At 47.1% G+C, this 15548-nt stretch overlaps 2 protein-coding genes and 1 pseudogene across 22 annotated transcripts in view; all 3 read left to right on the top strand.

Moving 5' to 3' along the window:
• Positions 1-4477, top strand: part of LOC116358848 (axin-1-like) — a 39810-nt pseudogene extending 35333 nt beyond the window's left edge.
• Positions 4478-4927: 450 nt separating this feature from the next.
• On the top strand, positions 4928-9084 carry LOC109887275 (serine/arginine-rich splicing factor 4-like). Of its 21 annotated transcripts, none has more exons than XR_004206547.1 (3): positions 4928-6419; positions 6758-6784; positions 7138-9084. XR_004206547.1 is itself a non-coding variant. In XM_031811494.1 (2 exons), exon 2 carries the CDS (start codon positions 7786-7788, stop codon positions 8509-8511), a length of 726 nt encoding a protein of 241 aa, XP_031667354.1. In that variant the 5' UTR covers positions 4928-6419; positions 7138-7785; the 3' UTR covers positions 8512-9084. The 21 variants fall into 21 exon arrangements, 3 of the variants coding, with proteins under 3 accessions (XP_031667354.1, XP_031667356.1, XP_031667355.1); XR_004206544.1 differs by lacking the exons at positions 6758-6784; positions 7138-9084 and having other exon boundaries at positions 4928-5993; positions 6058-6106; positions 6177-6751; XR_004206551.1 differs by lacking the exons at positions 6758-6784; positions 7138-9084 and adding an exon at positions 6485-6751 and having other exon boundaries at positions 4928-5993; positions 6058-6106.
• Positions 9085-12382: 3298 nt separating this feature from the next.
• LOC116358849 (general transcription factor 3C polypeptide 1-like) overlaps positions 12383-15548 on the top strand; it is an 83834-nt gene continuing 80668 nt past the window's right edge. Inside the window, 2 exon segments of the mRNA XM_031811092.1 lie at positions 12383-12851; positions 13506-13709. Coding sequence (XP_031666952.1) covers positions 12631-12851; positions 13506-13709 — 425 coding nt within the window. The 5' untranslated portion in view covers positions 12383-12630.

Raw genomic sequence — 15548 nt, forward strand, 5'->3', positions numbered from 1 at the left:
CACCCCAGCAGTAAGGGCAGCACCCTATCGAAGCGTGGCTCTAAGAAGGGGGCGGAGCCGACAGGTAAAGGTGATGAGGGGCGTGTCCAGGAGGCCCAGGTACCGCTGGAGGACCTGGAGAGAAACCACAAGATACTGCAGTGGATGATGGAGGGGGAGGCACTACGACACAAAAAGAACACACACGGGTAACACACACACACATACATACATACATACACACATACATACATACATACATACATACATACATACATACATACATACATACATACATACATACATACATACAGTAGGACGCACTCTCTGTCCCTCACAATGTTAACTGACCTTCTCTTTCTCTCTCGCTCCCCTTCACTCTCCCTCTTTCTCTCTCCCATCCCCCCTCTTTCTCTCTCCCATCCCCCCTCTTTCTCTCTCCCACCCCCCCTCTTTCTCTCTCCCACCCCCCCTCTTTCTCTCTCCCACCCCCCCTCTTTCTCTCTCCCATCCCCCCTCTTTCTCTCTCCCACCCCCCCCTCTTTCTCTCTCCCACCCCCCCCTCTTTCTCTCTCCCACCCCCCCTCTTTCTCTCTCCCACCCCCCCTCTTTCTCTCTCCCATCCCCCCTCTTTCTCTCTCCCATCCCCCCTCTTTCTCTCTCCCATCCCCCCCTCTTTCTCTCTCCCCTCTCTTCCCCCCCCCCCTCTCCCCTCTAGGAGTACCACAGGCTCCAGGAAGACCCAGGGGAGTGTGGAGCTGTTGAGACCCAGCTCTGTGGAGCGTCCTGGGGCAGTGCACCCCTGGGTGAGTGCCCAGCTGCGGAACAACGTGCAGCCCTCCCACCCCTTCATCCAGGACCCCACCATGCCTCCCAATCCCGCACCCAACCCCCTCACTCAGCTAGAGGAGGCCCGGAGGAGACTGGAGGAGGAGAGGAGGAGGGCCACCCTGCTGCAGGCTAAACAGAGGTAAGAGGAGGGGGGGTTGAGGTTGGAACGAGGGGTTAGTGTTGATTAGGATCAGGGGATCTAGCAGGAGGCCATGTTTCCGTCTCCTCTCCTCCAGACAGAAGTCTTTAAGCAGTACTGTCTGTCCCATGTCTCCATCTCTCCTCTCCTCAGACAGAAGTCTTTAAGCAGTGCTGTCTGTCTCCTCTCCTCCAGACAGAAGTCTTTAAGCAGTGCTGTCTCTCTCCTCTCCTCCAGACAGAAGTCTTTAAGCAGTGCTGTCTGTCTCCTCTCCTCCAGACAGAAGTCTTTAAGCAGTGCTGTCTGTCTCCTCTCCTCCAGACAGAAGTCTTTAAGCAGTGCTGTCTGTCTCCTCTCCTCCAGACAGAAGTCTTTAAGCAGTGCTGTCTGTCTCATGTCTCCGTCTCTCCTCTCCTCCAGACAGAAGTCTTTAAGCAGTGCTGTCTGTCTCCTCTCCTCCAGACAGAAGTCTTTAAGCAGTGCTGTCTGTCTCCTCTCCTCCAGACAAAGTCTTTAAGCAGTGCTGTCTGTCTCATGTCTCCATCTCTCCTCCAGACAGAAGTCTTTAAGCAGTGCTGTCCGTCTCCTCTCCTCCAGACAGAAGTCTTTAAGCAGTGCTGTCTGTCTCATGTCTCCATCTCTCCTCCAGACAGAAGTCTTTAAGCAGTGCTGTCTGTCTCGTCTCCTCTCCTCCAGACAGAAGTCTTTAAGCAGTGCTGTCTGTCTCATGTCTCCTCTCCTCCAGACCGAAGTCTTTAAGCGTGCTGTCTGTCTCATGTCTCATCTCTCCTCCAGACAGAAGTCTTTAAGCAGTACTGTCTGTCTCATGTCTCCGTCTCTCCTCTTCTCCAGACAGAAGTCTTTAAGCAGTGCTGTCTGTCTCCTCTCCTCCAGACAGAAGTCTCTAAGCAGTGCTGTCTGTCTCCTCTCCTCCAGACAGAAGTCTCTAAGCAGTGCTGTCTGTCTCCTCTCCTCCAGACAGAAGTCTTTAAGCAGTGCTGTCTGTCTCCTCTCCTCCAGACAGAAGTCTCTAAGCAGTGCTGTCTGTCTCATGTCTCCTCTCCTCCAGACCGAAGTCTTTAAGCAGTGCTGTCTGTCTCATGTCTCATCTCTCCTCCAGACAGAAGTTTTTAAGCAGTGCTGTCTGTCTCCTCTCCTCCAGACAGAAGTCTTTAAGCAGTGCTGTCTCTCTCCTCTCCTCCAGACAGAAGTCTTTAAGCAGTGCTGTCTGTCTCCTCTCCTCCAGACAGAAGTCTTTAAGCAGTGCTGTCTGTCTCCTCTCCTCCAGACAGAAGTCTTTAAGCAGTGCTGTCTGTCTCCTCTCCTCCAGACAGAAGTCTTTAAGCAGTGCTGTCTGTCTCGTCTCCTCCAGACAGAAGTCTCTAAGCAGTGCTGTCTGTCTCCTCTCCTCCAGACAGAAGTCTCTAAGCAGTAAGAAGCAGGGGTCACAGTGTGAGAACGTAACTGTGGCGTACTACTTCTGTGGCGAGCCGATCCCCTACCGCACCACGGCCAAAGGTCGCGTGGTGACCCTGGGACAGTTCAAGGAGCTACTCACCAAGAAGGGCTTCTACAGGTGAGAGGTCGTCGCCGTGGAGATTAAGCTCTGGAGACCATGGTGGTGTCCCAAATGGTTCCTTACGTAGGGCACTGTTCCTTACGTAGGTGTCCCAAATGTCCCAAATGGTTCCTTACGTAGGGCCCTGTTCCTTACGTAGGGCACTACTTCTAACCCTGTTCCCTACGTAGGGCACAACTTGTGACCTGGGCCCTATGAAGGGAACAGGGTGAATACCAGTGGACGATGAAGTCCTGTCTTCTAACCCTGTTCCCTACGTAGGGCACTACGTGTGTGTTGATTCACTGTGTGTGTGTGTGTGTGTGTGTGTGTGTGTGTGTGTGTGTGTGTGTTGATTCACTGTGTGTGTGTGTGTTGATTCACTGTGTGTGTGTGTGTTGATTCACTGTGTGTATGTTGATTTATTGTGTGTGTGTGGATTCATTGTGTGTGTGTGTGTTGATTCACTGTGTGTGTATGTTGATTTATTGTGTGTGTGTGGATTCATTGTGTGTGTGTGTGTGTGTGTTGATTCACTGTGTGTGTGTGTTGATTCATTGTGTGTGTGTCTCCTAGGTTCTACTTTAAGAAGGTGAGTGATGAGTTTGACTGTGGCGTGGTGTTTGAAGAAGTCAAAGAGGACGACGCCGTCCTGCCCATCTACGAGGAGAAGATCATCGGTAAGGTAGAGAAGGTGGACTGAAACAGGAAATGGAGCCGGGAGGAAGTAGGAGGTGGAGGAAGGAACAATGACGCATAGAAAAGACTGAATCGGATGAAGAGGAGGTGGAGAGAGTGTTTTTGGAAGAGGAGGAGCGGGGGGGGTTGGGGGTTAAGGAGGGGGGGTGAAGAGGAGGTGGAGAGAGTGCTTTTGGAAGAGGAGGAGCGGGAGGGGGTGTAAAGGAGGGGGGGGAAGGATGAGACAGAAGAATGGAATGGTCCAGAATGTCACTGCCTCCTGGTTCCAGCGTAGAGGAACAGGCGTTTGGAAAGGAGGATGAGACAGAAGAATGGAGGGATGAACAGGGTGAAAAGCCATTCTAAACAGTCTTCCTGCTCTGGGGGAGGAGTTGTTGTTCTCCTTCCAGAACCAGCTGCTGCTAAGTTGCTATGGAGACGTCATGGTGCTCGGAACAGGATGACGGCTGAGTTCCATTCCGGAATCTCACTCCCTTCAGTCCCTAGGCGGCGTCACTGAGGGGGCAGAGGGGATTTATGCGGCCCAAATAGCACCCTAGACCCCAGTGATCATCACCTAGATTCAGCCACAGGCGGATTTTTTTATTTCCTTGAGTGGCTGGTCAGGGGACCTGAATATCATTACATATCATTTGTGGAATGCAAATTGACTGCAACAAACCAAACAAAGAGAGAATTTGACTAAAACATAATCATTCCAAACCTTGCTTACATTTGTATTCAATCACATATCTATATATTATGCCTGGGAATACTTATGGAATCCCGAAATGTAAAATCATTTGGAGCTGTGTTCCAAAATAAAAGCCCTACGGTCCCTGGTCACTATAGGGGATAGGCTGCCGTTTGGGACGTGAAACGATGAGGTGAGGATTTTCACCGGGAGGCCTTCATCTCCTCAACACGTAGACCTCATTATGACATCAATCATAATGACGTCATAAAGAACCTTCACGCTCCATCCTGTGATGTCACCTAGTGATGTCAAAGCATTCTGTATAAACAAACGCGGTTGAATTAAAACTGCAGCTGTATATTGTTTGATACAACGCTGCGCCTACGGACATCAAAGGAGAAGTAGTCTGTTTACCTGTAGACGTTATTACTATTGTTTTTGGGTGGGTAATGTACAGGTACTAGTAGGTTTTAACACATGTACAGGCTGGGGCAAGAGTCCCAAATGGCATCCTATTCCCTTTCTAGTGCACTACTTTTAACCAGAGGCCTTTGGCTAATGGCATCCTATTCCCTTTCTAGTGCACTACTTTTAACCAGAGCCCTTTGGCTAATGGCATCCTATTCCCTTTCTAGTGCACTACTTTTAACCAGAGCCCTTTGGCTAATGGCATCCTATTCCCTTTCTAGTGCACTACTTTTAACCAGAGCCCTTTGGCTAATGGCATCCTATTCCCTTTCTAGTGCACTACTTTTAATCAGAGCCCTTTGGCTAATGGCATCCTATTCCCTTTCTAGTGCACTACTTTTAACCAGAGCCCTTTGGCTAATGGCACCCTATTTCCTTTCTAGTGCACTACTTTTAACCAGAGCCCTTTGGCTAATGGCATCCTATTCCCTTTCTAGTGCACTACTTTTAACCAGAGCCCTTTGGCTAATGGCACCCTATTCCCTTTCTAGTGCACTACTTTTAACCAGAGCCCTTTGGCTAATGTCACCCTATTCCCTTTCTAGTGCACTACTTTTAACCAGAGCCCTTTGGCTAATGTCACCCTATTCCCTTTCTAGTGCACTACTTTTAACCAGAGCCCTTTGGCTAATGGCACCCTATTCCCTTTCTAGTGCACTACTTTTAACCAGAGCCTATAGGGTAGGAGTCCACTCTGTGAAATAGGGTGCCTTTTGGAATGCTGCCAGTGTGTTTCTAAACCATCAAAGCTTGGGCTTGTCCCAAATCACACCCTATTTCCCCAGCTAGTGCACTACATGGGGGGGGGGAGGGGCGTTAGGGTGTGGTTTGGGACTCCTGGTGGTTTATATGTAAAGGTATATATTGTAAAGCTAGATGGCGGAGTCCTGTGAGGGCTGTCATCTTGTTTTCCAGGCAGTCCAGACATCTTCTCCAGGATACGCTTCATGTCTATTATCCTGTTCAACTGCCTCTGGCTGTTTGTCCCAAAGGGCACCCTATGTAGTGTGATACGTTTGAACAGGGTTCATAGAGTTCTGGTCAGAAGTAGTGCACTATATAGGGTATAGTGTGCCCTTTGGGACATACCTTCTTACTTATGTCCAGCCCTAATCCCCTACACCCTAGGTTGAACCCTAACCCCCTACACCCTAGGTTGAACCTAACCCCCTACACCCTAGGTTGAACCCTAACCCCTACACTCTAGGTTGAACCCCCTACACTCTAGGTTGAACCCCCTGCACTCTAGGTTGAACCCCCTACACTCTAGGTTGAAACCCCTACACTCTAGGTTGAACCCCCTACACTCTAGGTTAAAACCCCTACACTCTAGGTTGAACCCTAAACCCCTACACTCTAGGTTGAACCCTAACCCCCCTACACTCTAGGTTGAAACACCCTACACTCTAGGTTTAAACCCCCTACACGCTAGGTTTAAACCCCCTACACTCTAGGTTGAACCCTAACCCCCTACACTCTAGGTTCAACCCCCTACACTCTAGGTTTAAACCCCCTACACTCTAGGTTGAAACCCCTACACTCTAGGTTGAACCCTAACCCCCTACACTCTAGGCTTAAACCCTCTACACTCTAGGTTTAATCCCCCTACACTCTAGGTTGAACCCTAACCCCCTACACTCTAGGTTGAAACACCCTACACTCTAGGTTGAATCCCCTACACTCTAGGTTGAACCCCCTACACTCTAGGTTTAAACCCCCTACACTCTAGGTTGAACCCTAACCCCCTACACTCTAGGTTGAAACACCCTACACTCTAGGTTGAACCCCCTACACTCTAGGTTGAACGCTAACCCCCTATACTCTAGGTTGAATCCCCTACACTCTAGGTTGAACCCCCTACACCCTAGGTTGAACCCCCTACACCCTAGGTTGAACCCCCTACACCCTAGGTTGAACCCCCTACACCCTAGGTTGAACCCCCTACACCCTAGGTTGAACACCCTACACTCTAGGTTGAAGCCCCTACACTCTAGGTTGAACACCCTACACTCTAGATTGAACCCTAACCCCCTACACTCTAGGTTGAACCCTAACCCCCTACACCCTAGGTTGAACCCCCTACACTCTAGGTTTAATCCCCCTGCACTCTAGGTTGAAACACCCTACACTCTAGGTTGAACCCCCTACACTCTAGGTTGAACCCCCTACACTCTAGGTTGAACCCCCTACACTCTAGGTTGAACCCCCTACACTCTAGGTTTAATCCCCCTGCACTCTAGGTTGAAACACCCTACACTCTAGGTTGAACCCCCTACACTCTAGGTTGAATCCCCTACACTCTAGGTTGAACCCTAACCCCCTACACTCTAGGTTTAAACCCCCTACACTCTAGGTTGAACCCTAACCCCCTACACTCTAGGTTGAACCCTAACCCCCTACACTCTAGGTTGAACCCTAACCCCCTACACCCTAGGTTGAACCCCCTACACTCTAGGTTGAACCCCCTACACTCTAGGTTGAACCCTAACCCCCTACACTCTAGGTTGAAACACCCTACACTCTAGGTTGAACCCCCTACACTCTAGGTTGAACCCTAACCCCCTACACCCTAGGTTGAACCCTAACCCCCTACACTCTAGGTTGAACCCTAACCCCCTACACTCTAGGTTGAACCCTAACCCCCTACACTCTAGGTTTAAACCCCCTACACTCTAGGTTGAACCCTAACCCCCTACACTCTAGGTTGAACCCCCTACACTCTAGGTTGAACCCCCTACACCCTAGGTTGAACCCCCTACACTCTAGGTTGAACCCCCTACACTCTAGGTTGAACCCCCTACACTCTAGGTTGAACCCCCTACACTCTAGGTTGAACCCTAACCCCCTACACTCTAGGTTGAAACACCCTACACTCTAGGTTGAACCCTAACCCCTTACACTCTTGATTTGGAGTGGGGGCTAGGGATCGGTTTGGAATTTGGAAACTGTCTGTCGATCATTAATGTACTGCACCTCTCCCCAACTTCTCCCCTCAGACACCCAGGGCCTGTATCTGTTTCACATCAAAGCTGCTCCATAGCAGAGCACAGATCTGGGATCAGTTTACCCCTAACCCTGTGATGTATCTCAAGTGACACCCTATTCCCTATATAGTGCGCTACTTTTCCCCAGGTTTCATAGGGCCGTGGTCAGAAGTAGTGCGCGATATAGGGAATAAGGTGTCACTCTCCGGAGAGGAAACTGTCTTAGGATCTGTTTTTTTTTATTTTTTTACTCCAAGGTTCCTGGACTGTGTGTGTGTGTTCTATGTACTAAGTTGTATTTCTACAATGAACTGATCTACGGTGCGTGGATCTATGTAAAGCCAAAGAACATTCGTAACCTGTCTGTGTCTGGACACTGTCTGTACATCTGTCTCTGTCCATACAGTTAGTTCCGTTGTGAAATATCTTGTTTTATTGTGTATCTGTCTGTATGGAAGAAATGAACTTAGTTATCCCAATTTCCCTCAATAGTCCAGTCTATAATGTGGAGTTAAATGTATTGGGTTTTAAATCAACTTCTGGAGAAACAGTGGCTGAAGGTGACTTGTACTCAGATCTGGTCGAAGAGGGTAAATACACAATAGGAATATTTCATCCCAAAAAATCCAAGATGGTGACCCACTCTAAATCCAAGATGGTGACCCACTCTAAATCCAAGATGGTGACCCACTCTAAATTCAAGATGGTGACCCACTCTAAATTCAAGATGGTGACCCACTCTAAATCCAAGATGGTCACCCACTCTAAATCCAAGATGGTGACCCACTCTAAATCCAAGATGGTGACCCACTCTAAATCCAAGATGGTGACCCACTCTAAATCCAAGATGGTGACCCACTCTAAATTCAAGATGGTGACCCACTCTAAATCCAAGATGGTGACCCACTCTAAATCCAAGATGGTGACCCACTCTAAATCCAAGATGGTGACCCACTCTAAATCCAAGATGGTGACCCACTCTAAATCCGAGATGGTGACCCACTCTAAATCCAAGATGGTGACACACTCTAAATCCGAGATGGTGACCCACTCGAAATCCAAGATGGTGACCCACTCTAAATCCAAGATGGTGACACACTCTAAATCCGAGATGGTGACCCACTCGAAATCCAAGATGGTGACCCACTCTAAATTCAAGATGGTGGTCCCACTCTAAATCCAAGATGGTGACCCACTCTAAATTCAAGATGGTGGTCCCACTATCTCCCCCTCTGAATTATAACGTTTTAGATGAGAAAATGTTGTTTTTCTGTCCAATAAATCAGCAAGCATGTTCTCATTTTATATAAAATATATTTTACGATTATACGTTGGATTATACCTGATTTTAGTTGTAAACTACATTGCCCCTTCTGAATGGTATTTAATGCTGTGTTATTGAAGGTATTGGGGAGGGGGGGGGGGGGGGTGTATCCTGGGTGTGTGCCTTTTTTAATCCCATCCTAACTTCAATCACTGATTGTCATAACCTGTCATTACATGCATTAGCCTCTAGGTGCTGTTGTTTTTTAAATCACTGTCATTTTCATTTATTATTTTCAACCAACCAGCTCTTCACTATGTAAATATGTACATTGTCATATTTCCTATGTTTTTAGTCGTCAACCCGCTGCCAGCCAGCCAGTCTCTTGAGGTTTATAAACTACAGACGACACAGATTGCTGGATTCACTTGTACAGTTCTTTTTAAAAAAGGTACTTCGTCAATAAATACATTGAATAAAACATGACCCCTGTCCTTGTTGATGGAGTCGTAGAGCATCATTCTGTTGTCGACGAGGGCCGTCGCTATGCCGTCGACGAGGGCCGTTGCTATGCCGTCGCTATGCCGTCGACGAGGGCCGTCGCTATGCTGTCGACGAGGGCCGTCGCTATGTCGTCGACGAGGGCCGTCGCTATGCTGTCGACGAGGGCCGTCGCTATGTCGTCGACGAGGGCCGTCGCTATGTCGTCGCTATGCCGTCGACGAGGGCCGTCGCTATGCCGTCGACGAGGGCCGTCAGGATTTATGTGAAAAGGATCTATTGACGCTCTAGAAAACCTAAACATTGACTGCTTCTGGCGAGTCACTTCTACCAATCTATACATGGAGTCTGCTAAAGGTATCAATTAGGGAAGATGTATCTATACATGGAGTCTGCTAAAGGTATCAATTAGGGAAGATGTATCTATACATGGAGTCTGCTAAAGGTATCAATTAGGGAAGATGTATCTATACAAGGAGTCTGCTAAAGGTATCAATTAGGGAAGATGTATCTATACATGGAGTCTGCTAAAGGTATCAATTAGGGAAAATATATCTATACATGGAGTCTGCTAAAGGTATCAATTAGGGAAGATATATCGGTAAGCATATCGGAATCGGCCGGGATTGGCTAAAAATGGCAACATAGGCATCGGCCCGATGTCTAGTTTAACGCTGATGTGCATACCAATATAACGTAGGTAGATGATGTAATGATGCCACAAATTATAACGCTACACGTACAACGCAGCATTCCTAACCTGGCCCACAATGTCTGCTGTGTGCATCGAGCAGTCAACAAGTCCAGCAGTACAACACAGCATTCCTAACCTGGCCCACAATATTATTACTGCATTGTCGGAACTAGAAGCACAAGCATTTCGCTACATTTGCACTAACATCTGCTAACCATGTGTATGTGACAAATACAATTTGATTTGATTTGATTTGCTGTGCATCGAGCAGTCAACAAGTCCAGCAGTACAACACAGCATTCCTAACCTGGCCCACAATGTCTGCTGTGGATCGAGCAGTCAACAAGTCCAGCAGTACAACGCAGCATTCCTAACCTCGCCCACAATGTCTGCTGTGTGGATTGAGCAGTCAACAAGTCCAGCAGTACAACGCAGCATTCCTAACCTCGCCCACAATGTCTGCTGTGTGGATCGAGCAGTCAACAAGTCCAGCAGTACAACGCAGCATTCCTAACCTCGCCCACAATGTCTGCTGTGGATTGAGCAGTCAACAAGTCCAGCAGTACAACACAGCATTCCTAACCTCGCCCACAATGTCTGCTGTGTGGATTGAGCAGTCAACAAGTCCAGCAGTCATTTGAAAGAGTAAGAACATTTCAGCGAGACAACGCAAAAGACTAAATCCATTAACGCCAAGATAATAGAATTCATTGCCCTTGACAATCAACTGTTCTCTGTCGTGGATGATGTTGGCTTTCAGCCGACTGGTCGAGCACCTCGAGCCCCAGTACACACTACTAAGTTGGCACTATTATTTTTCAGATGTTGCCCTACCGGAGTTACACAGTATTGTTGAAACACACATCCATGAGCTACTTGCTACGGGCTTCACTGCTATTAGCTTCACGACTGACATTTGGACCAGCGATGTCAGCCCCATGAACATGCAGAGTCTGACAGCACAGCGGGTCGACGAGGATTTCCTACTGAGGAAAGACGTATTGATCAAGAATGTGCTCGTTCTCATACCGCTGCTGCCATTTCAATGGCATTTGAGAACTTGTTTGAAACATGAACACCCTCCTAGCGCCATTTAAACTACTGACTGGAGAAATAAGCTCATCACCTGTAGTAGACGTGATACCCTCCGTCATGGCATTGAAGCGCCTGCTCAACAAAACTGCCGACACAGACCGTGGGGTTAACTTGGAAAAGTACTCGAGGCTGTGAACAAGCGATTCGGTGGCATTCTCTCTGAGCCTCTTTACTGTGTTGCCACCATGCTCGATGCTAGGTACAAGACCCGCTACTTCTTTAACAGGCATTCTCTCTGAGCCTCTTTACTGTGCCGCCACCATGCTCGATGCTAGCTACTTCAAAGCAGACAGGAAACAGGGTTTACGTGAAATGTTACAATACACAGCTGGATAACATGTAAACAGACACAGTGACATGATGAAATCCTGGTTGAGAAGGAAATGACTGAACAAAACAGCACAGCAAGTAAGTGAAAGAAAAAGGTTTTGATAATGTTTTACTGGTAATGGGGATAATGCTTAAATGCCCCCAAAAATAATGTTTTACTGGTAATGGGGATAATGCTTAAATGCCCCAAAAAATAACGTTTTGCTGTGTGTAAACCATTTAACTACTAGAATGCTGAAAAGGCCGCTAACATTTTTTTTATATCGGTATCAGGTTTTTGGCAAGGAAAATATTGGATATCAGTATCGGCCAAAAATGTAATATCGGTGCATCCCTACTACCAATCTATATATAGTAGGGCGGCAGGGTATCCTAGTGGTTAGAGCGTTGGACTAGTAACCGAAAGGTTTGCAAGGTCATATCCCTGAGCTGACGAGGTGCAAATCTGTCGTTCTGCCCCTGAACAGGCAGTTAACCCACTGTTCCTAGGCCGTCATTGAAAATAAGAATTTGTTCTGAACTGACTTTCCTAAAGGTAAAAAAAAAAGTCTGCAAAAGGTTCCAATCTAGGGCCCTATTCCTAGGGTCCTATTCCTAGGGCCCTATTCCTAGGGACAGTTCCTACTGAACATGCTTTTATGTCCAGGACGTAAAATCCCGTAATGTATGCAGGCAATCCTCATATTTGTTCCCGTCACTTAAAAAAAAATATATATATATTTATATACCTTTATTTAACCAGTCAGTTAAGAACAAATTCTTATTTTCAATGACAGCCTAGGAACAGTGGGTTAACTGCCTGTTCAGGGGCAGAACGACAGATTTGTACCTTGTCAGCTCGGGGGTTTGAACTTGCAACCTTCTGGTTACTAGTCCAACGCTCTAACCACTAGGCTACCCTGCCGCCACACTCTAAGGACAGTCCCGAGCTATTCCGCAACATATTGTAACGACCCTGGCTCAGCCCTATTAATATCAGGAGTTGGATGCAATAACGTTTGTTGATTTCAGTTTATTGCCCTCAATGAATTGTTGTGACGATGACTATACAGTTTCCGTTTTGATGTTTACAGGTAAATGTGAGTAGTACGCCATCTTGTGGAACATTGGGAAATGTCCTCCAGGAAACTTGACGGTTCGAGTGATGCGCAATGACGTACAACACAAGGTCAAAGTTTACACGTGCAACGTCACGATAGGAACACAGTTGGAACGTCAGCTTCCAAAGAAAACATACATTTCTGCGTAAAATGTGCTTGATTTCACGTTTAATTCAGCGGTTTTAATGAAACAGGATACAATGCAGATGCTTTGAATGCATATCGAGACGTACAGTAGTAGTTGGTCATGTTTTAAACTTTTGAGTTACGAATTTGCAGCGGAGCTAGTGAGCTAACGTTAGTTTGCTAGACATGGATCCGCTAGACATAGTAATGGACGAAGTGGCGTTGGAGGGACTGGACGGGGTTACTATCCTCTCTCTGTGGATTCGGTTGGAAAAGAGGAACCCCGTTTTCCCACGGAATCTAGACTCGTGTACTAAAGAGTTCATTTGGAAATCCTTGGTCTCGAACCACGAAGTCGACTTCTACGAGCTGCCGCAAGAGAGAGCGGATGTCGTGCTCGTCGACCGGTAGGTTGGAGTTGTCTTACGCGTCGATCACACGTACAGTGTCAGTACGAAAAAATGGGACGGAGCATCATCCGGATATGTGTGCAACAAAAGTTCAACATTTACCTAATGCTACCATTTCTGTCAAGCCGTCTACGCGTACAGTTTGACGCACACTTTAGATAAATCCAACGTACGTACCACACAGAACGCACTGCAACGCAATGTTGCAAGGCAACCGTTGCGTTAAGTTGGAATTAATGTGCTTCTTCTGGTCGACCAAAATGCATTGACACTGTCGGCGTGATCGAGCCGTCACTTGTCTAGCTACTTCAGTACGTTCAAAACAAATGAAAAATCGGAGAGAAAAAACTAGCTCCAACTACGAACATTTTGTTTTGAACTTGGATTTCCCAGGTCCCGACATCAGTCCTGCTATACATTTCCCCTGTGTCGTACATTTGTAGCGTTATGGCATTGTTTGATCGCCTATGAATTTTAAACAAAATATCTAACTAGCTAGTAAAATCATTCAGTTAGTAGTGTCACCAAAGCTGACACTACTAACTAGTTAACTAACCTTGATGGCTGAATATCTAGTGCCAAATGTTCAATTAGCTGCGTGCAAGTTGCCAACGCCACTATCCCTCTCCATGACGTATGTCTGTTCTTCAGATTTGCAGACATAGATCCAGACACAGGGATTCAGGAAGCATCCCATTGGGACAGAGTGGACTCCTACCCTGTCCAGATCTTATTGGAGGATAAGAGTGGAATCCAGGGCTCGTGTGTCTTCTTCAAGGAGAGGAGAAATGTCACCCCAATCATCCGCACCACCAAACTGACGCCATGTGTAACGTTAGAGGACGCCTTCAAAAGGTGTGTGTGTGTGTGTGTGTGTGTGTGTGTGTGTGTGTGTGTGTGTGTGTGTGTGTGTGTGTGTGTGTGTGTGTGTGTGTGTGTGTGTGTGTGTGTGTGTGTGTGTGTGTGTGTGTGTGTGTGTGTGTGAGTTCAAGATGGGGCGGCAGGGTAGCCTAGTGGTTAGAGCGTTGGACTAGTAACCGGAAGGTTGCAAGTTCAAACCCCCGAGCTGACAAGGTACAAATCTGTCGTTCTGCCACTGAAAAGGCAGTTAACGGTAGGCCGTCATTGAAAATAAGAATTTGTTCTTAACTGACTTGCCTAGTTAAATAAAGGTAAAATAAAAAAGATATCTCTAACACATTCATATCCAGCTGGTCCCATCGCGAGGCGATATTGAAAATCATACCATCGGTGTTTTGTATTTGCTAAACGGTATATATATATAAACGGTGGTGTTGTAAACGTTGGTGCACGTTGGTGTTGTAAACGGTGCGGTGGTGTTGTAACCGGTGGTGTTGTAAACGGTGGTGCACGGTGGTGTTGTAAACGGTGGTGTTGTAAACGGTGGTGTTGTAAACGGTGGTGTTGTAAACGGTGGTGCACGGTGGTGTTGTAAACGGTGGTGCACGGTGGTGTTGTAAACGGTGGTGCACGGTAGTGTTGGAAACGGTGGTGTTGGAAACGGTGGTGTTGTAAACGGTGGTGTTGTAAACGTTGGTGTTGTAAACGGTGGTGTTGTGAACGGTGGTGCACGTTGGTGTTGTAAACGGTGGTGTTGTAAACGGTGGTGTTGTAAACGGTGGTGTTGTAAACGGTGGTGTTGTAAACGGTGGTGCACGGTGGTGTTGTAAACGGTGGTGATGTAAACGGTGGTGTTGTAAACGGTGGTGCACGGTGGTGTTGTAAACGCTGGTGTTGTAAACGCTGGTGTTGTAAACGGTGGTGCACGGTGGTGTTGTAAACGGTGGTGTTGTAAACGGTGGTGCACGGTGGTGTTGTAAACGGTGGTGTTGTAAACGGTGGTGCACGGTGGTGTTGTAAACGGTGGTGTTGTAAACGGTGGTGTTGTAAACGGTGGTGTTGTAAACAGTGATATATGTGTGATATATGTGCATGCAAAGAGCAAACAACAAGCTGCACAAGAACTCACTACTGTAATGGTCCAGGTTACAAAGTGGCTCAGTGACTCGTGTTTGCATCTCAATGTGAAAAAAACTGTTTGCATGTTCTTCACAAAGAGGGCAACAGATGCTACTGAGCCAGATGTCTATGTGTCAGGGGAGAAGCTCCAGGTGGTATTCGATTTTAAGTACCTTGGCATCATACTTGATTCCAACCTCTCTTTTAAAAAGCATGTGAAAAAGGTAATTCAAATAACCAAATTCAACCTAGCTAATTTCCGATTTATACGAAATTGTTTGACTACAGAGGTAGCAAAACTGTACTTCAAATCTATGATACTCCCCCACTTAACATACTGCTTGACTAGTTGGGCCCAAGATACTGCTTGACTAGTTGGGCCCAAGCTTGCTGTACAACATTAAAACCTATCTGTCTACAAACAGGCTCTCAAAGTGCTTGATAGGAAGCCCAATAGCCATCATCATTGTCACATCCTTAGAAAGCATGAGCTCTTGAGTTGGGAAAATCTTGTGCAATACACCGACGCATGTCTTGTATTCAAGATCCTCAATGGCCTGGCTCCCCCTCCACTCAATATTTTTGTTAAACAGAAAACCCAGACATATGGCAGCAGATCCACAAGGTCTGCCATGAGAGGTGACTGTATAGTTCCCCTAAGGAAAAGCACCTTTAGTAAATCTGCATTCTCTGTGAGAGCTTCCCATGTCTGGA

This window comes from Oncorhynchus kisutch, unplaced genomic scaffold (genome assembly GCF_002021735.2).
Source record: "Oncorhynchus kisutch isolate 150728-3 unplaced genomic scaffold, Okis_V2 Okis01b-Okis20b_hom, whole genome shotgun sequence".
NCBI lineage: Eukaryota > Metazoa > Chordata > Actinopteri > Salmoniformes > Salmonidae > Oncorhynchus > Oncorhynchus kisutch.